Genomic DNA, 19,036 nt, shown 5'->3' with positions numbered 1-19,036 from the left:
AGTCGCTCACAAAGTAGAATTTGCGCTCACAAGACTCTGCGGCTTAGAGGGAACTTTGGCGGAGACCTCCGTGGGGACCTAGATGTGCTGCAAACCCTGCTGGTTTGCCAGCAGGGGGCGGGGTTGAACAGCGGACATCTTTTAAACAGGGGAGAAGTTGGGTTTGTTAATTTTGGTTTTAACAGAAAATGTGCTAACCATCGTTAAGCCGCCTTGAACCAAGAGGTAAGGCAGGGTGTCAGTGTTTTCAGAAGCCGGTTCCGCCAACCATGCGGGCTACATTCCTTCCCCCTAACTGACTCGAGCTTGCGGGAGTGCCCTGGACTTTGTGCTCCCGACAGCACTCTCGTAACTTGGCTCCAAGTTAAAACTGGTCACAGAGCAGTAGGCTCACATCTTTGTTGGCCAGAGATATGCTGTGCTATTTTGGGGGGGCGGGGGGTTTGCTGGTGGGGAGTAGAATGCAAACCTGCCAGAGGTGAGCTGTAGCTCAGCCCTTTCGGTGCTACGTTTTTCTGTTTGCAGAGTAACGGTAAAAGGAGAACATAGAAACCCTTTCTTCTGTTTCTAGTTCCATGTGGAACGGTTGTTCGCGTCTAGAACGGTGAGGCAGCGAGCGTGGCTTCGCTAAGGATATTAGAAGAGCCCGGCTCCAGTGGTCCATCTAATCCAGCATTCTGTCTCACACAGTGGCCAGCCAGTTCCTCTGGAGGGCCAGCAACAGGGCAGAGAGGCTGAGGCCTTCATAAGAACGTTGGAAGAGCCCTGCTGGATCAGACCAGTGAGGGTCCCATCTAGTCCAGCATCCTGTCTTACACAGTGGCCAATTAGTTCCTCTGGAGGGCCCACAACAGGGCAGAGAGGCCAAGGCCTTCCCTTGAGAGGAACATCAGAAGAGCCCTACTGGATCAGACCAGGGAGGGTCCATCTAGTCCAGCATCCTGTCTTACACAGTGGCCAATTAGTTCCTCTGGAGGGCCCACAACAGGGCAGAGAGGCCAAGGCCTTCCCTTGAGAGGAACATCAGAAGAGCCCTACTGGATCAGACCAGGGAGGGTCCATCTAGTCCAGCATCCTGTCTTACACAGTGGCTGACCAGTTCCTCTGGAGGGCCCACAACAGGGCAGAGAGGCCGAGGCCTAGCGGTGAATTAGCTCTGAAACGTTTCTAGTTGAACTGTGAACAGGGGGCTTAAAAATCAGTGGGAGCTCTCCTGACGCGTGTATTGCATCTGAGGTATCGTTTTCTCTCGCACACAGAACATGGGGCTGCACCCGCGATGGCTCTTGGTGGCCCGTGGGGACTTCAGTCGTGCTACGAACGCCCTGAAGAATACCGTCCTAAACACCGACCTGAACAACAAGGTTGCCTGCCGCGCTTTGAATGACCAGATCATGAAAGTAAGTTCCCCCGGGGAAAAGGAGGTGGAATCCAAAATGTGTGTTCCTGTGAGAACTCACCCCACTCCCAACCTCGCCCTCACGCGTAAATGCACATGGCATGCAAATAGATTACTGTAACGCTCTGTACACAGGGCTGCCCTTGACTCGGGTTCGGAAGCTGCAGCTGGTGCAGAATAAGAACATAAGAGAAGCCATGTTGGATCAGGCCAGTGGCCCCTCCAGTCCAACACTCTGTGTCACATAAGAACATAAGAGAAGCCCTGTTGGATCAGGCCAGTGGCCCATCCAGTCCAACACTCTGTGTCACATAAGAACATAAGAGAAGCCATGCTGGATCAGGCCAGTGGCCCCTCCAGTCCAACACTCTGTGTCACATAAGAACATAAGAGAAGCCATGCTGGATCAGGCCAGTGGCCCCTCCAGTCCAACACTCTGTGTCACATAAGAACATAAGAGAAGCCATGTTGGATCAGGCCAGTGGCCCCTCCAGTCCAACACTCTGTGTCACATAAGAACATAAGAGAAGCCCTGTTGCATCAGGCCAATGGCCCCTCCAGTCCAACACTCTGTGTCACATAAGAACATAAGAGAAGCCATGTTGGATCAGGCCAGTGGCCCCTCCAGTCCAACACTCTGTGTCACATAAGAACATAAGAGAAGCCCTGTTGGATCAGGCCAGTGGCCCCTCCAGTCCAACACTCTGTGTCACATAAGAACATAAGAGAAGCCATGTTGGATCAGGCCAGTGGCCCCTCCAGTCCAACACTCTGTGTCACATAAGAACATAAGAGAAGCCCTGTTGGGTCAGGCCAGTGGCCCCTCCAGTCCAACACTCTGTGTCACATAAGAACATAAGAGAAGCCCTGTTGGGTCAGGCCAGTGGCCCCTCCAGTCCAACACTCTGTGTCACATAAGAACATAAGAGAAGCCCTGTTGGATCAGGCCAATGGCCCCTCCAGTCCAACACTGTGTCACATAAGAACATAAGAGAAGCCATGTTGGATCAGGCCAATGGCCCCTCCAGTCCAACACTCTGTGTCACATAAGAACATAAGAGAAGCCATGTTGGATCAGGCCAATGGCCCCTCCAGTCCAACACTGTGTCACATAAGAACATAAGAGAAGCCATGTTGGATCTGGCCAATGGCCCCTCCAGTCCAACACTCTGTGTCACATAAGAACATAAGAGAAGCCATGTTGGATCAGGCCAATGGCCCCTCCAGTCCAACACTCTGTGTCACATAAGAACATAAGAGAAGCCATGTTGGATCAGGCCAATGGCCCATTCAGTCCAACACTCTGTGTCACAGAAGAAGATAAGAGAAGCCATGTTGGAGCAGGCCAGTGGCCCATCCAGTCCAACACTCTGTGTCACATAAGAACATAAGAGAAGCCATATTGGATCAGGCCTATGGCCCATTCAGTCCAACACTCTGTCACATAAGAACATAAGCCATGTTGGATCAGGACAATGGCCCATTGAGTCCAGCACTCTGTGTCACGTAAGAACATAAGAGAAGCCATGTTAGATCAGGCCAGTGGCCCATCCAGTCCAACACTCTGTGTCACACAATGGCCAAAATATATATATATACACACACACTGTGGCTAATAGCCACTGATGGACCTCTGCTCCATATTTTTATCCAATCCCTTTTTGAAGCTTACAGCTGCCACCACCTCCTGTGGCAGTGAATTCCACATGTTAATCACCCTTTGGGTGAAGAAGTACTTCCTTTTATCCATTTTAACCCGACTGCTCAGCAATTTCATCGAATGCCCACGAGTTCTTGTATTGTGAGAAAGGGAGAAAAGTACTTCTCTCTACCCTCTCCATCCCATGTGTAATCTTGTAAACCTCTCTCATGTCACCCCGCAGTTGACGTTTCTCCAAGCTAAAGAGCCCCAAGCGTTTTAACCTTTCTTCATAGGGAAAGTGTTCCAAACCTTGAATCATTCTAGTTGCCTTTTTCTGGCCTTTTTCCAATAATATAATATCCTTTTTTGAGGTGCAGTGACCGGAATTGTACACAGTATTCCAAATGAGACCGCACCATCAATTTATACAGAATATTATACAGAATGCTGCAGCCAGGCTACTAACGGGGCTCCTTTGTCAGGAAAACATTCAGCCTGCACTGAGGGCACTGCACTGGCTGCCTGTTGCATACCGAATCCGTTTCAAGGTGCTGCTATTAACCTGCAAAGCCCTGTATGGTCTAGGACCTACCTATCTACAGGACCACCTTAAGAAGAAGACTTCAGGTTTATACCCCGCCCTTCTTTCTGAATCAGAGTCTCAGAGCAGCTTACAATCTCCTTTGTCTTCCTCCCCCCACAACAGACACCCTGTGGGGTTGGTAGAAGAAGAAGAAGATATTGGATTTATATCCCGCCCTCCACTCCGAAGAGTCTCAGAGCGGCTCACAATCTCCTTTCCCTTCCTCCCCCACAACAGACACCCTGTGAGGTAGATGAAGACATTGGATTTATATCCTGCCCTCCACTCCGAAGAGTCTCAGAGCGGCTCACAATCTCCTTTCCCTTCCTCCCCCACAACAGACACCCTGTGAGGTAGATGAAGATATTGGATTTATATCCCGCCCTCCACTCCAAAGAGTCTCAGAGCGGCTCACAATCTCCTTTCCCTCCCTCCCCCACAACAGACACCCTGTGAGGTGGGTGGGGCTGGAGAGAGCTCTTACAGCAGCTGCCCTTTCAAGGACAACAACTATTGAGAGCTATGGCTGACCCAAGGCCATTCCAGCAGGTGCAAGTGGAGGAGTGGGGAATCAAACCCGGTTCTCCCAGATAAGAGTCCACGCACTTAGCCACTACACCAAACTGGCTCTCAGGAGACAGACACCCTGTGAGGTGGGTGGGGCTGAGAGAGCTCTCCCAAAAGCTGCCCTTTCAAGGACAACCTCTGCCAGAGCTCTGGCTGACCCAAGGCCATTCCGGCAGCTGCAAGTGGAGGAGTGGGGAATCAAACCCGGTTCTCCCAGATAACAGTCCGCACACTTCACCATTACATCAAACTGGGTCTCAAGAGACAGACACCCTGTGAGGTGGGTGGGGCTGGAGAGGGCTCTCATAGCAGCTGCTCTTTTAAGGACAACCTCTGCCAGAGCTCTGGCTGACCCAAGGCCATTCCAGCAGGTGCAAGTTGAGGAGAGGGGAATCAAACCCGGTTCTCCCAGATAAGAGTCCGCACACTTCACCACGACCCCAGACTGGCTCTCGTGTTCCCCAGAGAGCACTTTGATCTAGTTCTCAAAATCTTCTGGTTGTTCCTGGGCTAAAAGAGGCTAGGCTAACTTTTGCCAGAGCCTTCTCTGTGGCAGCCCCAATAATCTAGGACAGCCTCCCAGAAGCCATCAGAGCCCCGCAGGACTTATTGCAGCTCCGCAGGACCTGCAAGACTGAATTGTTCCGGATGGCATATGGCAGGGGCGGCCAAGGGTAGCTCTCCAGGTGTTTTTTTTGCCTACAACTCCCATCAGCTCAGCCATTGGCCATGCTGGTTGGGGCTGACGGGAGTTGTAGGCAAAAAAAACATCTGAAGAGCTACCCTTGGCCACCCCTCGCATATGGCATCTAAATGGGAGAGGGCTGCCACCTCACCTGGACCTACCGTGTATTAATACCAACTGCTTAGGATTCGATGGCCTTTGAGAGAGGATGATACTTTACGATCCTGCCTATAATAGATGTAGCAGCACCATTGTGATTTAATGTGATTGTTTTATTGTTAACGGTTTTAATACTGTTTACTCATATTGCCTCTGTTTATTTTACTTTATGGGAGGGCCGGTGGCTCAGTGGTAAGAGCATCTGCTTGGTAAGCAGAAGGTCCCAGGTTCAATCCCCGACATCTCCAACTCAAAAGGATCCAAGCAGATAGGCGTGAAAAACCTCAGCTTGAGACCCTGGAGAGCCATGAATGGGGCTGTGGCTCAGTGGTAGAGCATCTGCTTGGGAAGCAGAAGGTCCCAGGTTCAATCCCCGGCATCTCCAGCTCAAAAGGATCCAAGCAGATAGGCGTGAAAAACCTCAGCTTGAGAGCCATGAATGGGGCTGTGGCTCAGTGGTAGAGCATCTGCTTGGGAAGCAGGAAGGTCCCAGGTTCAATCCCCGGCATCTCCAACTCAAAAGGATCCAAGCATATAGGCGTGAAAAACTTCAGCTTGAGACCCTGGAGAGCCATGAATGGGGCTGTGGCTCAGTGGTAGAGCATCTGCTTGGGAAGCAGAAGGTCCCAGGTTCAATCCCCGGCATCTCCAACTCAAAAGGATCCAAGCATATAGGCGTGAAAAACCTCAGCTTGAGACCCTGGAGAGCCATGAATGGGGCTGTGGCTCAGTGGTAGAGCATCTGCTTGGGAAGCAGGAAGGTCCCAGGTTCAATCCCGGGCATCTCCAAAAAGGGTCCAGGCGAGAAGGCATGAAAATCCTCAGCTTGAGACCCTGGAGAGCTGCTGCCAGTCTGAGAAGACAATACTGACTTTGATAGACCAAAGGTCTGATTCAGTATAAGGCGGCTTCATATGTTCATATATGTTGTTAGGCGCCTCGAGTCTTTGTAGAAAATGGGCAGGATATAAATGAAGTGTAACCAATAATAATAAATAAATGACACTGTCTGATTCAGGCCCTTGGTTCATAAAGTTCAGCATCTTGTGTAGACTATCCGTGGCTCTCCAAGGTCTCAGACAAGAGGTCTTTCGCATCACCGGCTGCGTGGTCCTGTTGAACTGGCAAAGCCAAGGACAGAACTGGCCCTTTCTGCATGCTAAGCAGAGGCTTTTCCACTCAGCCACAGCCCCACCCCCCCCAGTGCAGTGCTGAACAGAGCTTCATTGGTATGGCAAGCCATCCCCACCACCACCACCACCACACCAAAAAAAATCCTATTACCGGGGGTGGGATTCTAGCAGGAGCTCCTTTGCATATCGGGCCACACACCCCTGATGTAGCCAATTGTCCAGGAGCTTACAAAAAAGAGCCTTGTAAGCTCTTGGAGGATTGGCTGCATCAGGGGGGCGTGGCCTGATATGCAAAGGAGCTCCTGCTAGAATTCCACCCCGCCTATTGCAGTCAGCTAGGTTTTGCTTCCAAGTGGTCCAACAGAAGAATTAAGTTTTAAAAAACGGGAGCTTTTTCTTTTGGTGTCGACTTTGTGGAGCTGTTACAAACAGCTACTGCTACGTCCCTAAAATGTCGTCTGCGTTTTGACACTGCTGTATTATTTGCACAAGTATTTTAGTAGTATACCTCTGATAGATTTGTACGTTTTACTTTTTATTTCTGCTAGATTTGCGCTTTTTATCTGGTCTGTGACAGTTATAATAAAACTCAACCACAGCTGAAGCCAAGACTGGCCAACTTTTCCATCCCCTTGGAGTCTCTCTAATCTAGCATAGCCTTTCTAGTCAATTGACCAGGCGCCAAAACACGTTGTGTGCCGGTTGACCTTTGCTGACAACTCGTGTTGTCGTCTTCTGGGGCTTCCTAAAGACCCTCACCCAGCCCTGGTGCGGTTGTGACCCTTGTGTTCCTTTGCCCTCCAGGTGGAATACCACTTCCTCTCCCCGTACGTCTCACCGAAAGACACACCTCTGCGGCACATCTTCTTTGGCTCCGGCTCCCACACTCTTCAGGCTCTGTTGGACCACCTGAGTCTCCTAAGAACCAACAAGAGCTCCTTCGACGAAGACCTGTTCAGGAACCAGCTGGCCCTGGCGACGTGGACGATCCAGGGGGCCGCCAACGCCCTCTCGGGTGACATCTGGGACATTGACAATGAGTTTTGAGAATGCCGCGCGCTTAATTCTGAAGTGCAGCGACAGGGAGCCCCCTACCCCGCCCCCACTTGCCCTGTAGCGCAGAACAAATTCCTCTTAGCCCCCCCCCCCCGAGGACTTTTAGAAGTCCAGCCTAAAATGCAGAGCAGTTCAGAATTACTTGAAACGAGACTTCCCCCCCCCCTCCACTCCCTCTCAATGCACTGTCCTTAACTTGGGGAGGCTCAACAAGGGGCCGTTACTGACGTTATCACAGCCTCCTTCAGGTCACAGCGGAAGCATTGGCAGATCTCAAAAGCGGCCTCTCAAACCGCATCGCACGAGTGTAGAACGATCCTTGAAACGTTAACCATTTGCAGCTTGCGAAAGCAGAAGGCAAACTCGAAGCGCCTGGGAAGAGGAATCGACCTCTCGCTTGGGTTAAAGGGGGGGTCTTCCCGATCTCTTCCCCATCGGCTGTCGAGGCTCCTCTTGTCACAGGTTTGGTCCTGCCCGGGTCGAGTAGACCTTCTGCTTTCCCAAGGGAAAAAAGGAGCCCCCGGGATGGGGCTTCCTTTTCCGATTCCTCAGCCTGACATTAACAGTGCCTCGGATGGCCCTGTCTCGTGCTAGTTCAAAATGCTAACCGGGTATCCCGTTTTCCTCTCCGGGCGAGCCTACGAGTCGTACTCCGTCCCTCGTTTTTCCGGAGTCTTCTCCGCTCGCCTCAAATCTGACTGTCGTTTGCTGGGGAGAACGCTGAAGTATTTATTCGTTATTTATTTATCAGTGGCAGTGTTCACTATAAATGGTGTTTTGGTTTTTTTTTCTACTGAATATAATTATCGGAAGCAGTGACTTCCATAATTATGACAGTTATACTGTCGTTTTTAAGAAAGCAGCATCTGCTATTACGATCCACCGTGGCGCTGGAAGCTCGCCTTCGACGGCGGCCGCGATTGGGAACCTGAAACCCGACGGAAGGCTGCTTTTTCTTTTTAAAAAGCCGCCAGAGAAGCAAGTGAAGGAGGCAACCGAGGGAAAGCTGGCTTTGTCCAGCTATCATCTGTCAAACGATATGGAAAAGAGGAATAAGAACTGATGATACTTTCCGCCAAACGAAGGGGTCAATTCTCTTGCTTCTCCGCTGGGCTCGGCCGTCGCGGGCTCGCGACGTTAACCTTGGGCTTGAATCAAATAAAAAATGGCAGCTTCTACGTAAAAATACTTCCAGTGCCACGGTGTACCATCAGAACCTAGATCGCATTATCGGGTGCAGTGCCTCCCATAATGCTCAAGAACCAAGGTAGTTTTTGCCTACCACGTTGTTATATCGGAGGCAGTGACCTCCATATGGCGCACAAAGGGGTGTCTTAATTATCGGGGACAGCGTTTCCCATAATTTTCCTTAAATGCTCTCCAATGACATCTGTGGAGCATGATCGTTAGTATCTAACATGTGTATATTTGAACTTCTGCGATTGTCTCTTCTCTGTCTGGAATTGTTTCACACCGGCTGCCTTCCTTCGGTGGCTTGTATCCCACCCCCGCCCCCTGGAACGGAGTCCCAAGATGGCCGGCTGGTTTTTTTGTGCCCGTGATGGCTGAGGATACATTCCAGCAATCGAAAGAACCAGCGGGGGTTCTCTTGACTCTTTGAGTAAATGTTTTGCTTTTGTTCTTCTTGCTCTGTGAAAACTGCTGGACTGAATCTGTAGAGCCGGCGTAGACTTTTGAGTTCCTTGGGTTTAAATAGGGATCTGACTGGGAAACGTAGCAGCAAGAGTCTGAGCGGACCAGCGTTAAACTTGGTTCCATTTCCCAGAATTAGAGCAGTTCCCCAATCCTCTCGCCCTGCTTCCGGTGAAATTCGGTTGCCCTTTCTAAAGACTCCCTTAAACTGAAACAAAGGCGGTGTCTTTTTTTCCCCCACAAAGGCGGCTTCTTTCACATTGGTTTGGAGGCACTGCTGTTGAACGAGGTGCCGTCCAGACCCCGAGTACCACCGTGTGCCGCACTGGAGAAATCGTGACGTGCGGGGCAGTTGGATTCTTTGTTCAACATGTCTAAAATTAGTCCGACCCATTCAAACTCTACCCTCTTAATAGCCAGAATTCAGTTTAGGTAAAGCCCATGTACATTTCAAAGCTTGTGTGTTTGTGTGAGTGAAAAGATCTAGCTTAGTACTAATTTCCTGTGCATGATCTCTCTGTTTCATTAAGCGAATCACCTCTCTGGCATGGATCTTCGTGTGTGTTCTTCTGTTGTGTTGCATTGCATGTGATTGGTACGGGTAATAGTGCGCTAGACATAGCAGCAGCAGTATGTGGACAGAATACGATGTACATGAGCCTTATGAATATTGTGTTCATGGGTTTTGTGCCTCTGTGCTTGGACTTGATCTGGAATTGGGGACTGACCCTCTTGGAGGGACGGCTGGTTTGAGAATCTGGAAGACGTGATTGTCCGTAATAAAAGAACAAGAAATAAAAGGTTGGACTGTTCGTGAAGTCTTAATGCTGCTAGCAGTTTTTCCGCTGCGCTTCTGTTAGTTCTGACACTCTGGGAAGGGACTGGCTTGGGGTATCCAGGAAGATGTCACAGTTGGTTAAGACTAGGAACATGGGGCTGGAAGGGGATCCCAAGGGTCCTCTAGTCCATCGCTTCACACGGTGCAGGAAATTCACAGCTTTCCCCCCACACATTCTCCCAGTGACTCCTCTGTCTCCCCCTAGAGGAAGGCAAAAAACCCTCCAGGATTCCTTCTGGATTCTGAAGTGGTGGCTGCTATTACCCAATGAAGATCCTGTGAATTTAAGGGGAGACGTTTGTGAATTTCCTGCATTGTGGACCGTGGAGGTCCCTTCCAACTCTTGATTCTATTATTCTACCCTGGGCCAGCGTTCCCTCTAAGTGTGAGCTAGCAAGATCACAAATTTTTAGTCTCCAGCTCTCACATATTTGTCTTAGCTCAGGAAAAATGGCCCCAGAGCAGACTAATTTAATGCAGTAGCTCTCGACTAATGCCAGTAGCTTACAACTGTAATGCCAGTAGCTCACGAAATAGAATTTTTGTTCACAAAACTCCACAGTTTAGAGGGAACGTTGCCTGGGCATATACGGAAGAAGTGGAAGGTAGTCCCCTGTGGAAGCACCGGTTGATTCCAACTCTGGGGTGACATTGCATCACGACGTTCTCACTACGTACTTTTTCACGGGGTGGTTTGCCATGGGTCGTGAAGAGTGGGGTATAAATCCAATAAGGAAGAAGAGATTGGATTTATTCCTCACTCTTCACTATTCGAAGGAGTCTCCGAGCACTTTACAATCTCCTTTCCCTTCCCCACAAGAAGAAGAAGATAATATTGGATTTATATCCTGCCCTCCACTCTGGAGAGTCTCAGAGCGGCTCACAATCTCCTTTCCCTTCCTCCCCCACAACAGACACCCTGTGAGGTGGGTGGGGCTGGAGAGGGCTCTCCCAGCAGCTGCCCTTTCAAGGACAACCTCTGCCAGAGCTATGGCTGACCCAAGGCCATGCCAGCAGCTGCAAGTGGAGGAGTGGGAAATCAAACCCGGTTCTCCCAGATAAGAGACCGCACACTTAACCACTACACCAAACTGGCTCTCACAGATCCCCTGTGAGGTAGGTGGGGCTGTGAGAACAGAACAGCGTTGAGAGCCCTTGTGTGCTGCTCGAAGGGCACTCGGTGGAATTAGTAGACTTCTCAAAGCCACCAAGTAATACACCGTCTTTCAGTTTGCAGAAATATATTACAAGGATTGTGTACAACACACAATAAACAATACAATATTGATAGAGGCCAGCGATGCTAAGGCCTTTTAAAGTCACAGAAACCCCAAGGGGGGGGGGGCAAAAAACCTGTCCCCAAATGAAGAGATAGAAGTCCAAACTTGGAAATAGTCCCAACTGAAAATCACAAGGTGGGTGCTCCTAAGGAATTGAGCTTCCACGCAGCCGCTTTCTTAAAAAGACGTCTCTAGTTTTTGATTACGTTTCAGTTCCTCCTTCAGTTTTAACTGCTCAATTGTTTAGGAACTCCGTTCTACATTCTCTAATCACAGCATTAAGTTTCTCATTTTCAGTGTTAACGTGGGGCTCCTGAGAAAACTTGTCCCAGGGTCATGGTCAACAGGTGCATGTGGAAGAGTGGGAGGAATCAAACCTGGTTCTCCCAGTTAAGAGTCCACGCACTTCACCACTACACCAAACTGAACGGCCATGAGAGCCAAGCACTGGCTTATCCATTGCCCCCTTCTTCTCATGACCTGCCTAAATTCACAGAGTCAACATTGCTGTCAGATGGCCATCTAGACTGCATAAAAGGCTACAAAGCAGGGGAGTCTACCATCTGAGGAAACCTGTTCCACTGAGGAACTGGCCTGTCTGGAAAATCTTCCTGGTGTTCAGCCAAAAAACATAACAGAAGAGAAGCCATGTTGGATCAGGCCAATGGCCCCTCGAGTCCAACACTCTGTGTCACATAAGAACATAAGAGAAGCCATGTTGGATCAGGCCAGTGGCCCATCCGGTCCGACACTCTTTGTCACATAAGAACATAAGAGAAGCCATGTTGGATCAGGCCAGTGGCCCATCCGGTCCGACACTCTGTGTCACATAAGAACATAAGAGAAGCCATGTTGGATCAGGCCAGTGGCCCATCCGGTCCGACACTCTGTCACATAAGAACATAAGAGAAGCCATGTTGGATCAGGCCAGTGGCCCCTCCAGTCCAACACTCTGTGTCACATAAGAACATAAGAGAAGCCATGTTGGATCAGGCCAGTGGCCCATCCAGTCCAACACTCTGTGTCACATAAGAACGTAAGAGAAGCCATGTTGGATCAGGCCAGTGGCCCCTCCAGTCCAACACTCTGTGTCACATAAGAACATAAGAGAAGCCGTGTTGGATCAGGCCAATGGCCCCTCCAGTCCAACACTCTGGGTCACATAGGAGAAGCCATGTTGGATCAGGCCACTGGCCCATCCAGTCCAACACAGTGTCACACAGAGGCCAAAACAAAAAAACAGGTGCCATCAGGAGGTCCATCAGTGGGGCCAGGACACTAGAAGCCCTCCCACTGTGCCCCTCCGCAAGCACCAAGAATACAGAGCATGATTGCCCCAGACAGAGTTCCAACAATACGCTGTGGCTAATAGCCACTGATGGCCCTCTGTTCCATATGCTTATCCAATCCGCTCTTGTGGGGGAGGAAGGTAAAAGGAGATTGTGAGCCGCTCTGAGACTCTTCGGAGTGAAGGGCGGGATATAAATCCAATATCATCATCATCTTGAAGTTGGCTATGCTTGTAGCCGCCGCCACCACCTGTGGCAGTGAATTTCACGTTTTAATCACCCTTTGGGTGAAGAAGGATTTCCTTTTATCTGTCCTAACCCGACTGCTCAGCAATTTCATGGAGTGCCCACGAGTTCTCGTATTGTGAGAAAGGGAGAAAAGGACTTCTTTATGGCACGGCGAGCTCTCCCTTTTGGCAAGCTTTTAAGCAGTGACTGGACACCGTCGCCAGTGAAAAGTACTGGGTTCGATCCATGTGGATGCTTATGAGAGAGTGAATTCAGCTCTTTATTTTGTGATTGCAGCATAGCAGAATAAAAACTGAGCTGGTTTGCCCCACTTATATACATGCAAATAACCCCACCCCAAACCCAACACACATAACTATTGGTACACGGACTGGCCTAAGGACTCCTGATTGGCCTTCTCCCAGAATCCAGATGGCTATTGTTAACGGAGCCTCAAGTTCCGCAAAATTTCTGGTAGAACCTTAAGAAGAAGATGAAAAGTTCCCCTGTGCAAGCAGCCGTCGTTTCCGACTTTGGGGTGACGTTTTCACGGCAGACTTTTTTTACGGGGTGGTTTGCCATTGCCCAGTCATCTACACTTTCCCCCCAGCAAGCTGGGGACTCATTTTACCGACCTCGGAAGGATGGAAGGCTGAGTCAACCTCGAGCCGGCGACCTGAACCCAGCTTCCACCAGGGATCGAACTCAGGTTGTGAGCAGAGCTTAGGACTGCAGTACTGCAGCTTTAATATTGGGTTTTATATCCAACATTGGATTTTATGACTTTATATCTCGCCCTCCACTCCGAATCTGAGTCTCAGAGCGGCTCGCAATCTCCCTTTCCCTTCCTCCCCCACAACAGACTCCCTGCGGGGTAGGTGGGGCTGAGAGAGCTCTGACAGAAGCTGCCCTTTCAAGGACAACTGCGAGAGCTATGGCTGACCCAGGGCCATTCCGGCAAGTGCAAGTGGAGGAGTGGGGAATCAAACCCGGTTCTCCCAGAGAAGAGTCCGCACACTTAACCACTACACCAAACTGGCAAGTTCCAATTCCAATACATAACACAAATACCTGTCAGGGATGGTTCTCTATTATTCTCCTGGGACTGCCAGGGAGAAAGGACCCGCTCCGTGCATGAGTGGGAGGAAGCACCGGTCGTTTCCATCTCTAGGGTGACGTTGCTTTCACAACGTTTTTACGGCAGGCTTTTTACAGGGTGGTTTGCCCTTGCCTTCCTCAGTCATCTACCCTTCCCTCCCAGCAAGCTGAGGACTCCTTTGACCGACCTCGGAAGGATGGACAGCTGAGTCAACCTCGAGCCAGCTACCTGAAAACCCAGCTTCCGCCGGGGATCGAACTCAGGTCGTGAGCAGAGCTAAGGACTGCAGTCCAGCAGCTTTAACGCTCTGCCCCACGGGGCTCTTCTGCATGAGTGACAGAGCACACCCTAAAAAAAAAAAATCACTTAAAATTTCTCAGGCAATATTCTACCTCTTCCTGTCCCTGCTTGTCCGGGGCCATCTCTCCTTGCCGCTTTTCTTTACTCTTTCTGACTCATTTTCTGCCTGGGAACTTGGCGAAATTCTGCCCTAACTCCCTCCTGGCTCCTCCTTCCCTTCCCTCAGGAACAGGCACCTGTGGAGAAGCGCAAGTCAGGGCAAGTCGTATGAGCGGAAGGGCTGTCTCCACGTTCCCTGCAAAACCAAGCCCCAAAGCGCCACACCTGATTTCCCCACCGGCTTTCCTCTCCCCCTTTCTCTCTCTCGCTGGAACCAAACCGATCTCTTCCGAAACAAGAAACCCACTTCACAGTAAAGCGGGAGAAAGCAGGTCCCCCGTTTTAATAATAACCATCCTGACGCTTTTCTTGATAAATTTTAACAATAAATTAAATTTTATCGATACATTTTATCGATAAATTAAAGTGTCCTAAGGCAAAACCATTGCACTCATTTCACATGCCAGCAAGGTCATGCTAAGGATCCTACAAGCTAGGCTTCAACACTACGTAGATCGGGAACTGCCAGAAGTTATATATATATATATATATTGGCCACTGTGACAGTGTTGGACTGGATGGACCACTGGCCTGATCCAACATGGCTTCTCTTATGTTCTTATGTGACACAGTGTTGGACTGGATGGGCCACTGGCCTGATCCAACATGGCTTCTCTTCTGTTCTTCTGTGACACAGAGTGTTGGACTGGAGGGGCCTTTGGCCTGATCCAACATGGCTTCTTTTATGTTCTTATGTGACACAGAGTGTTGGACTGGAGGGGCCACTGGCCTGATCCAACATGGCTTCTCTTCTGTTCTTCTGTGACACAGAGTGTTGGACTGGAGGGGCCTTTGGCCTGATCCAACATGGCTTCTTTTATGTTCTTATGTGACACAGAGTGTTGGACTGGAGGGGCCACTGGCTTGATCCAACAGGGCTTCTCTTATGTTCTTATGTGACACAGAGTGTTGGACTGGAGGGGCCACTGGCCTGATCCAACATGGCTTCTCTTATGTTCTTATGTGACACAGAGTGTTGGACTGGATGGGCCACTGGCCTGATCCAACATGGCTTCTCTTCTGTTCTTCTGTGACACAGAGTGTTGGACTGGAGGGGCCTTTGGCCTGATCCAACATGGCTTCTTTTATGTTCTTATGTGACACAGAGTGTTGGACTGGAGGGGCCACTGGCCTGATCCAACATGGCTTCTCTTCTGTTCTTCTGTGACACAGAGTGTTGGACTGGAGGGGCCTTTGGCCTGATCCAACATGGCTTCTTTTATGTTCTTATGTGACACAGAGTGTTGGACTGGAGGGGCCACTGGCTTGATCCAACAGGGCTTCTCTTATGTTCTTATGTGATACAGAGTGTTGGACTGGAGGGGCCACTGGCCTGATCCAACATGGCTTCTCTTATGTTCTTATGTGACACAGAGTGTTGGACTGGATGGGCCACTGGCCTGATCCAACATGGCTTCTCTTATGTTCTTATGTGACACAGAGTGTTGGACTGGATGGGCCATTGGCCTGATCCAACATGGTTTCTCTTATGTTCTTATGTGACACAGAGTGTTGGACTGGATGGGCCATTGGCCTGATCCAACATGGTTTCTCTTATGTGACACAGAGTGTTGGACTGAAGGTCCTAGGTTCATAAGAACATAAGAACATAAGAGAAGCCATGTTGGATCAGGCCAACGGCCCATCAAGTCCAACACTCTGTGTCACACAGTGGCAAAAAATGTTATATACACACATACACTGTGGCTAATAGCCACTGATGGACCTCTGCTCCATATTTTTATCTAACCCCCTCTTGAAGGTGGCTATGCTTGTGGCCGCCACCACCTCCTGTGGCAGTGAATTCCACATGTTAATCACCCTTTGGGTGAAGAAGTACTTCCTTTTATCCGTTTTAACCTGTCTGCTCAGCAATTTCATCGAATGCCCACGAGTTCTTGTATTGTGAGAAAGGGAGAAAAGTACTTCTTTCTCTACTTTCTCCATTCCATGCATTATCTTGTAAACCTCTATCATGTCACCCCGCAGTCGACGTTTCTCCAAGCTAAAGAGTCCCAAGCGTTTCAACCTTTCTTCATAGGGAAAGTGCTCCAGCCCTTTAATCATTCTAGTTGCCCTTCTCTGCACCTTCTCTAAAGCTATAATATCCTTTTTGAGGTGCGGCGACCAGAACTGCACACAGTACTCCAAATGAGACCGCACCATCAATTTATACAGGGGCATTATGATACTGGCTGATTTGTTTTCAATTCCCTTCCTAATAATTCCCAGCATGGCATTGGCCTTTTTTATTGCAAACGCACACTGTCTTGACACTTTCAGTGAGTTATCTATCATGACCCCAAGATCTCTCTCTTGATCAGTCTCTGCCAGTTCACACCCCATCAACTTGTATTTGTAGCTGGGATTCTTAGCCCCAATGTGCATTACTTTGCACTTGGCCACATTGAACCACATCTGCCACGTTGACGCCCACTCACCCAGCATCCCCGTTCAATCCCCGGCATCTCCAACTAAAAAGGATCCAGGCAAGTAGGTGTGGAAAAACCTCAGCTTGAGACCCTGGAGAGCCACTGCCAGTAGGAGCAGACAAGACTGACTTTAATGGACCGAGGGTCTGATTCAGTAGAAGGCAGCTTCATCTGTTCAAGGAAGGAAGGAGGGACATCTGCTTGGTAGAGCATCTGCTTGGTAAGCAGAAGGTCCCAGGTTCAATCCCCGGCATCTCCAACTCAAAAGGGTCCAGGCAAGTAGGCGTGAAAAACCTCAGCTTAAGACCCTGGAGAGCCACTGCCAGTCAAGGGAGGGACGGTGGCTCAGTGGCAGAGCATCTGCTTGGCAAACAGAAGGTCCCAGGTTCAATCCCCGGCATCTCCAAATAAAAAGGGTCCAGGCAAAGAGGTGTGGAAAAATCTCAGCTTGAGACCCTGGAGAGCCGCTGCCAATCTGAGCAGACAGTACGGTGACAGTGATGGACCGAGGGTCTGATTCAGTATAAGGCAGCTTCATCTGTTCATATGTTCAAGGAAGGAAGAAAGGAAAGCAAATAGACGGGGCTGGAAAGAAAGCAACTTTAACTTTCAATGCATTTTCCAATTCACCAGCTTTGGTTTGGAGAAGTGGTTTAAAGAGAGAAATCTCCGACCACCGTCCCTCCTTCCTTCCTCTCTCAAATACCTGACATTTATTCTATGTAGCTCTTACATTAAGCACGTTTGGCCACCCCTGCCAAAGAGCCCACCGTTCCCAGCAGCCATTTCCCCCAGGGGCTCTGATCTCTGGCAGCTGGAGATCAGTTGCAAAAGCAGGAGATCTCCAGGCCCCACCTGGAGGCTGGCAATCCTGTCTAAGTGGCACCTGTTCCATATGCCCGCAGTCTTGGGTTACTAAAAAAAAAGATGTTGTTAGACCAGGGGTGTCAAACATACAGCCCGGGGGCTGAATCAAGCCCCTTTAGGGCTCCTATCGGGCCCCCGAGCAACTGGCTGTCATCTGCTTCCTTCTCCCTCTCTCTTGCTTCCTTCTGCATCTCAGCTTGCTTTGCAAGGCTTGCTCAATCACACAGGAGCTACAGAGCAAAGCCTCGGTTTCCTCCATTGACTGAGGCTCCCCCTTGGGGAGGAACGGGGGAGGGAAAGCTTGCTTTGCCAGGCTCTCTTAATCGCACAGCAGAGCTACTGAGCCAAGCCTCTCTTCCTTCTATTGGCTGAGGTTCTCCCACCCCCCACCCCCTCCCACAGTTCCCTGGGGAAGGAAGGAAAGACCTAGAGCTTCCTTTGCCCAGTTCCCTGGATCCCATGGCAGAGATACAAAGAAAGCATCTTTAAGAGCAAGGAGTGCTAACATTTTAAGCATGTTTGAATTTTTTTTAAAAATATATATATTTGTGTTTGTCTGTGTCCTTTATAAAATTATAAAATTGCTCAGTTCCCTGGATCCCATGGGAGAGATACAACGAAAGCACCTTTAAGACCAATAAGGGCTAATGTTTTAAGCAGTTTTTAAAGGTTTTTTTTTTTTTTTTAAGAAGCTTTAATTGTATTTTTCTGTGTCCATTATAAAGTTTACATTTCTGCTCCCTGGCATTACATTTTATGATACACATGTTCTCATTTATTTCAGTTCCGGCCCTCATGAGTTTGACACCCCCGCGTTAGAACGGGTTTGGGGGGGGGGGGCGGTGTGGAATACTTTTTACACCTACAGTGCCTCCATTTGTCCTGCAGATGGCACTATAGGACCGCGCAATGGCTTTTATAGATATTTTCTCTTCACCCCGTCTGCAGTTTCCTCTGCGAAGGAGAGCCTGAATACTCAGCGACTGGCACATTTGAAAACATGCAGGGTGGAAAGCGTGTTTAGGGAAGGGGAATAATTTCTACACATTTTGCCCTTGGAACAACCTCTTAGTCCTCATGCCCATCTAAGTTTCAGTATAGATTTGGCTGGGTAGCTCTTAGGGTTGCCAAACTCCAGGTGGGGGCAGGAGATTCCCCCCCCGTTCGGAGGCCCTCCCCCCGCTTCAGAGTCATCAGAATGCGGGGGGGGGGGGGAGAAATGTCTGCTGGGCACTCCATTATTCCCTATGGAGACCAATTCCCATAGGGTATAATGGAGAACTGGTCTGTGGGTATCTGGGGCTCTGGGAGGCTGTGTTTTGCGATAAAGGCACCAAATTTGCAGCATAGCATCAGATGCCCCTCCTCTAAACACCCTCCGAGTTTCAAAAAGATTGGACCAGGGGATCCAATTCTATGAACCTCCAAAGAAGGTTCCCTTATCCTTCATTATTTCCAATGGAGGGAAGGCATTTAAAAGGAGTGCGGTCCCTTTAAATGTGATGGCCAGAACTCCCCCTTTGAAGTTCAGTTATGCTTGTCACAACCTTGCTTTTGGCTCCACCCCCAAAGTCTCCTGGCCCCACCCCCAAAGTCCCCAGGTATTGCTTGAATTGGACTTGGCAACCCTAGTAACTGTGTTGCTCTGAAGCAACAGAACCCAGTTT

The 19,036-nt window shown here is 49.7% G+C and overlaps 1 protein-coding gene across 1 annotated transcript in view; it reads left to right on the top strand.

The window, feature by feature from the left end:
* Positions 1-9,677, top strand: part of TFRC (transferrin receptor) — a 49,159-nt gene extending 39,482 nt beyond the window's left edge. The window contains exons 17-18 of the mRNA XM_060242842.1: positions 1,260-1,400; positions 6,973-9,677. Coding sequence (XP_060098825.1) covers positions 1,260-1,400; positions 6,973-7,215 — 384 coding nt within the window. The 3' untranslated portion in view covers positions 7,216-9,677. The remainder of the gene's footprint in view (positions 1-1,259; positions 1,401-6,972) is intronic.
* Positions 9,678-19,036: the final 9,359 nt, after the last annotated feature.

The sequence above is a fragment of the Heteronotia binoei genome, chromosome 6 (genome assembly GCF_032191835.1).
Source record: "Heteronotia binoei isolate CCM8104 ecotype False Entrance Well chromosome 6, APGP_CSIRO_Hbin_v1, whole genome shotgun sequence".
In the NCBI taxonomy this organism is placed as follows: domain Eukaryota; kingdom Metazoa; phylum Chordata; class Lepidosauria; order Squamata; family Gekkonidae; genus Heteronotia; species Heteronotia binoei.
This window is presented reverse-complemented; position numbering and strand designations above follow the sequence as displayed.